Source organism: Triticum aestivum, chromosome 6A (genome assembly GCF_018294505.1).
Source record: "Triticum aestivum cultivar Chinese Spring chromosome 6A, IWGSC CS RefSeq v2.1, whole genome shotgun sequence".
NCBI classification, from domain to species: Eukaryota; Viridiplantae; Streptophyta; class Magnoliopsida; order Poales; family Poaceae; genus Triticum; species Triticum aestivum.
Genome location: NC_057809.1, coordinates 58,763,656 through 58,770,270, shown reverse-complemented (window position 1 = coordinate 58,770,270; position 6,615 = coordinate 58,763,656). Strand labels below are relative to the sequence as shown.

The 6,615-nt window shown below is 42.6% G+C and overlaps 1 protein-coding gene across 1 annotated transcript; it reads left to right on the top strand.

Annotated features, from left to right (window-relative positions):
* The first annotated feature begins 346 nt into the window (after nucleotides 1-346).
* Nucleotides 347-2,474, top strand: LOC123132008 (polyubiquitin). The gene is made up of 2 exons (XM_044551755.1): nucleotides 347-544; nucleotides 1,297-2,474. The coding sequence occupies exon 2, from the start codon at nucleotides 1,297-1,299 to the stop codon at nucleotides 2,212-2,214; it is 918 nt and encodes a 305-aa protein (XP_044407690.1). The 5' UTR covers nucleotides 347-544; the 3' UTR covers nucleotides 2,215-2,474.
* Nucleotides 2,475-6,615: the final 4,141 nt, after the last annotated feature.

The window sequence follows — 6,615 nt, the reverse complement described above, 5'->3', positions numbered from 1 at the left end:
GGCCGGTAGGTGCCTGTACGTTTAGCATCTATATCTATACCAATATAAAAAGACCCAAACGGGCAGATCTAATTAATCTCGGCCATCAAATCATGTGAATCCAACGACCTAAACTGCTTCAATGTCGAGTGTTCAACACGTTTAGCGTGCAGTTAATTTCATGCCAAAAATAGTGCTAATTACATAGTAACACGCAAAAAATATCCTATTTAATATCCGCATGCACTTAATATATTTTCAAATTAACATGCAATGCACGTACCCATTGACTAGTTTTTGAAAAATAAAAACAAAGCGAGAAAATATATAGCAGAGGGAAAAAAAATCTTATCGGCTGGTTGTTCCCACGCCACACGTCACCGGTGCCGCAGCCTTGCGGGACTCTTCCTCCCTTCCCGTCTGACCCGGCGTCCCCTCCCCGACTACAAAATCCCCGCCCCCCTCTCCTCTCCCGTCCACCAAACAAATCCAATCCCCTCTCCGCGATCTCACCGAGAAAATCCTCGACCGATCGGAAGACAAGCGCCCCTCACGCTCCTTCAAGGTACGCGAGTTTCCGATCCCTCCGCCTTTCGATTCCGCTCGCTCTATGTTCTAGTATTGGGTAGATCTGCGGGCTGGAGACCTATTATCTGTTGATCGATTTCTGTTGATTCGATCATGCGTCGAATCATCGAGTAGATCCGCCGGTTGTTGTTGATTCGGTCCGTCTAGATGTGTGTAGCTGCGGTTGATTCCGCTCGTTTGTTGCCAAGTTTGCGTGTCGTGTTCTTGTAGAACTAAGGTGATTCTGCTCGTCTGTTATTAAATCCCCACCGCGATTATGTATGGATTATCCAGTAGATCTGCCGACCGTCGTTGGTTCGGTCCATCTAGGCTTGTGTAGCCGGTTGGTTCCGTACGATTGTTGCCAAGTTTATGCTGGGTTCTTGTAGGTTGTTGGTTCTGGATTTGTTTACCAGCTTATTCATTGTTCAGCCTCGTAGTTGCCTGTCGGTTCTACTCTGAAATTCGTGATATTGTTATTGTTGATTCTTCTACACTTTTCTAGATTGTTGTGCCCAACTTGAGCATAGATCTGCTAGAATTTAGATTAATCGTCCTTCTCACCAGGCTAAGAAAGATTGTATTGATATATCGGATTTTTGCTAGTGTAGTCTGTTTGTTCAACTTTATATTGAGATGTTTGTTGATTTGTAGCTAGGATTTCATCTCTCTCTGTACTTTTTTGTTAATGTCCTCATGTTTCCTTTTAACTGCTCCTTACTCTGGGTTTATTTTACTTTGTATTTACAGATGCAGATCTTCGTGAAGACCCTCACCGGCAAGACCATCACCCTTGAGGTCGAGTCGTCTGACACGATCGACAATGTGAAGGCCAAGATCCAGGACAAGGAGGGAATCCCCCCGGACCAGCAGCGCCTCATCTTTGCCGGCAAGCAGCTCGAGGATGGCCGCACCCTGGCTGACTACAACATCCAGAAGGAGTCCACCCTCCACCTGGTGCTCCGCCTCCGTGGAGGCATGCAGATCTTTGTCAAGACCCTCACTGGCAAGACCATCACGCTGGAGGTGGAGTCCTCGGACACCATCGACAATGTGAAGGCCAAGATCCAGGACAAGGAGGGCATCCCCCCGGACCAGCAGCGCCTCATCTTTGCCGGCAAGCAGCTGGAGGATGGCCGCACCCTGGCTGACTATAACATCCAGAAAGAGTCTACCCTCCACCTGGTGCTCAGGCTCCGTGGAGGCATGCAGATTTTCGTCAAGACCCTCACCGGCAAGACCATCACCTTGGAGGTGGAGTCCTCGGACACCATCGACAATGTGAAGGCAAAGATCCAGGATAAGGAGGGCATCCCTCCGGACCAGCAGCGCCTCATCTTCGCCGGCAAGCAGCTCGAGGATGGCCGCACCCTGGCAGACTATAACATCCAGAAGGAGTCCACCCTCCACCTGGTGCTCAGGCTTCGTGGAGGCATGCAGATTTTCGTCAAGACGCTCACCGGCAAGACCATCACCCTGGAGGTGGAGTCCTCGGACACCATTGACAATGTGAAGGCGAAGATCCAGGACAAGGAGGGCATTCCCCCGGACCAGCAGCGTCTGATCTTTGCCGGCAAGCAGCTTGAGGATGGCCGCACCCTGGCAGACTACAACATCCAGAAGGAGTCTACCCTTCACCTGGTGCTCCGCCTGCGTGGTGGCCAGTAAGTGCCTGCTCATGGCGCTGCTTCTGTCTCGTCGGTGTACTCAATGGTGTTTTCAGTTTCTGTTTTGGTCGTCTTTCTATCTCTGTTATGTTTGGTTGTGCTTACATACTTAATGATGTGAGTGGCTTTGGAGGTTGGATGATTAATAAGTGAACCCTTAATATCGTGTGTAATTGTGTTGTTCCTGCCATACTTGTGTTGCTATTTGTCGGCAGATTCTTGCATTGAACTGGTCATGAAGTATTGAGGAAATTCTTGAAATGTGGTCTTCTCAAGGATCTTCTCATGCTCTCTCAAATGTGGCCTTCTCATGGATCTTCTCTTCTGATCCTGTGCATCGGTTTGTAGTTCCTCTGTCGATTTACTTAGGGATCGAATCATGTCCAATGGCCATTGGAATTTTATCTATCCTTCTATTTTTCATGATGGAAGGGGAGACTTGGCGCAGTGGTAAAGCTGCTGCTTTGTGACCATGAGGTCACGGGTAAGTCTTGGAAACAGCCTCTTACAGAAATATAGGGAAAGACTGCGTACTATAGACCCAAAATGGTCGGACCTTTCTTCGGACCCTGCGCAAGCGGGAGCTACATGCATCGGATTGCCCTTTTATTTTTCATGATAATTCAGATTTGTTGGCGAAAAAGCGAAGAAATAGGTTGTCATTCCATTACAATATCATCAAGAACAATAGAAAGAATTAATATTCTGTTTTGGGATTTGGATTTCGATTAAAATCCTCCTTATGGATGTTTTACGTAGAAATACTATTTTTGCTTATTTTGACGATCTTGATATAGAAAAGATAAAAACGGTTCAGGAATTGTTAAATTTATATATAGGACCCTACTCTACTATTTTTGCTTATTTTGACGATCCCTGATACAGAAAAAATAAAAAAGGGTTCAGAAATTGTTAAATTTAAATATAGGACCCTAGAAGAAGAATACAGGACCTAAGAGGACGAATATGAATATAAAACCCTAGAAGAATCTAAATATGGAATTCTAGAAGACGAATACGAATATGTAACTGAGCCTTTTCCATTTTATCAAATCCTATAATTTTCTTTGTTTTCCTGTGCGTCTGATGATGCATAAGCTTGTTTGGACAAATAAATACGTATTTTTATGTAGAAATACTATATTTTTTCTTTTTTTGACGATCCTTGATACAGAAAAGATAAAAAAGGTTCAGAAATTGTTAAATTTAGATATAGGACCCTAGAAGAAGAACTTGAGCGGAAGACTCAGAAGACGAATATAGGACCCGAGAGGGCGAATATGAATATAAAACCCTAAAAGAATATAAATATGGAATCCTAGAAGATGAATACGAATATGAAAGCTTTGAACTGTCACATAACTGAGCCTTTCCCATTTTTTTATACCAAATCCTACATTTTTTTCTTTGTTTATCTGCGCGTCTGATGATATATATATACAAAAAGAGGGCTACTGTTTTCTTGGGAGGGGATATATAGGGCCGAGGTCGACCGCCAGCCCAACGAACTCATCCAAAGCAAAGGTACAGCACAGGGGTATCTGTGCTTATGTTATCATCAAGGCCAAAAAGCACAGGGAAACAAGCCTTTCTTTCTTGCCCGGCCCGCGCGTCGAGGCAAGAGGGACCGCGTAGGTTTATTCACGCGCACCTAGACGGTGCTGGTCATTACGCTGGCTATTGAGAATCTAGTTTCTTGGTCGAAGTAAAGAAGAATTGTCACCCTCCGGTGATTGCTCCGCTGGCGGACCGCGACGGTATATAAGCTGGTCGGGTTTCACGCAAGTAAGCGAGGTGGGACTAATGAAATGGAATTTTTTTTTTGAGTGCTGGACTAATGAAATGGATGGGGGTGGTGATGCCAGCGCTTGTGACTGAGTCTCCGTGTGGTGGGCTTGGCTATCAGCGGGTGGATGGGCCTCCTGGTCTATAGCTGGTGATAGCCGGTCAGCACCTGGCAAAAGGCCTACGAAGCTCACATGATCAAATTTCACTTATTTGTTTTTTCCTTTTGCAAGGAAAATTTAGTTGGTTGATAAAAGGCTATCTTGCAAAACTTAGCAGGAAACATGATTGTTTGCGACGAAAATAACAGTTCTGCTGATACAATATGTCAATCTGGCAGCTTACCTTACTGCCATTGCCTCCAAAATGGCGAATTACTACATCTCTGTACACCACCCCCCTCCCCCCCTCCAAAAAAATGCCTAGTTTTTAAGAGAAAATGGCGAAAGAATAGTTCGCTTTGTGCTCACCATGCAGCTGTGTAAAAAAAAAATGCCCAGTGTAGGATGGAGTATCCACATTTTGGTGTGCCATCCGGCTCACTGGTAGGGAGTGCCGTGCAGACGAGGGCGGAGATTCTGACTGTTTGAGGCTTGTTTAGAATCAGCGACATCTCATAGATTTGATTTATCCTTTCAAATTTTTTTATTTCGGGGACACTTAGACATTTGAATCCTTTGCATTATACTCCCTCTGTCCCAAAATTCTTGTCTTAGATTTGTCTAGATAAGGATGTATCAAAGGACAGAGGGAGTACATAATAAACAATTTCTGTATATGCCTTAATCCAGTGTTCATACCCAGGAGTAAAATATTTTTTCAAAAAAAAAAGGCTCAAGAAGAGTCCGGCTTTGTATTAACGAAGTCATCAACTAGTCAGGAATTACATCAACCAATGACCAACAACAAGCAAGAAAAAAATGTCATCTAAATATGCGGATAAACCAGGATTGTTCATCATTATTCACAAATTAAACGGTTGGTAGTGCACCCTTTAAAGAGGGTTTGACACACAATGAACTCCTAGAGCGGCGGTTGATGTCCTGGTGTGCTTGTCTTATGGGGTCCTAACACGACAACTTTCTGACTGTCTACGACAATAGGGTTTGTCCGGAGTAAGGGGCGATGGCGGCGGCGCACCTTCGGTTCGCTCCAGTGCTTGTAGTCGTCGCTGGGTGGTCCATGGATCTAAATATTTTTTTTACTCTGATGTGCTTTGTACTACCTTGATAGTTGATGAATAGATTGGAAATTTTTGTCGTAAAAATAAATTAAAATTCCTATGTCCATCTTCTAGCAGAACAACGAGATTGAGTCTGTAAAGCCTCGTGAATCCTACACTTATGAGCCTGTCTATCTTGTTTTAAAAAAAAACTGTACCCTACTGCTTGAACTTCTGTACATTTCGGCCACATGATTTGTTCCTATAACATGGACTTTTGACAGGTGTAGACAGACCCAGAACCTCTACGGTGGGAGGCTGTTTATGTTCTCATGGTGTCAGCTGTTTGAATTCAATCGCAGAATCGAGTGCACATTTCGGAGCAGTATCATGCAAATGTTTGCAATTGCTACATGCTACAGTGTTAACAGTTTTCAACAACAGAAGTTCTTTTTACAATGGGTAACACAACTTATCATAGGAAAAGCTATCTCCGAAAGTAACCTCCATTAGCATCAAAGTAGCATCCTTAAAAAATGAAGGCATGCTCTGTTTGTGCGATTAATTGCGTTGCCTGAAATTATATTGTACTCCCTCCGATTCAAAATAAGTATCACAACTTTGAACCAAGGTTAGTACTCCCCTCAATCCAAAATAAATCTCGCATCTTTGAACTAAGGTTGGAGTAGCACCTTTGAAGTTCAGATCAACATCCAACCATTCCTGTCCCTAGCTCACTTTTTATATAAACTAAAGAGTAGAAATTGTATTGCGTTTGTTGAAGTTGCACACTTTCAACACTACAAATTTAGGCCAAGTGAAATGCAATTCGAGGAGGTTTCCCTTAGCACTAGCAAACATTTCGTTGAAAAATCCTGAACATTTTTTAACTGGCAAATAATTTTTTTAAACGGCAAGCATTTTTTAGAACACTTTTTAAAATTTATGAACAAATTTTGGTAATAGGAGAATTTTTAAAATTACGATCAATTTTTGAGAACGTGACATTTTTTGGAATTCCAGAACATTTTTCGATAATGCGAGCATTTTTAAAATTTATGCACAAATTTTGAAAATAAGAGCATTTTTGAAATTTCAAACTTTTTTATAAAAGGACAAACATTTTTTGAATTGCGAACAAATTTCTAAAACTAAGCCATTTACAAAATTTCTGAAAATTTAAAAAAACCTGAAATTTTTGAAAAATAAAAAACAAAGAAAATAAAAAAACATGAAATCAAATAATCGATCATGAACCATCTAGAAGTCCCCAAAATGGGTGGAACCTTTTAGAGGGTTCTGAAAACCGGTTCTTACAACACAGTTCGATTAGTCGCTAGCCTATGATAAATAGCGGCAATCTGCCACAGAATGGTGCAAATAGGGTTTTCCTAGGAGGGGCCGCCCTCTCATGGAGATTAAAGAGAGAAATTAGGCAAGATTGTTTCCTTGGTG

Coding starts and splice junctions, on each gene's coding strand:
- LOC123132008 (XM_044551755.1), top strand. CDS start 1,297: ATGCAGATCTTCGTGAAGACCCTCACCGGCAAGACCATCACCCTTGAG.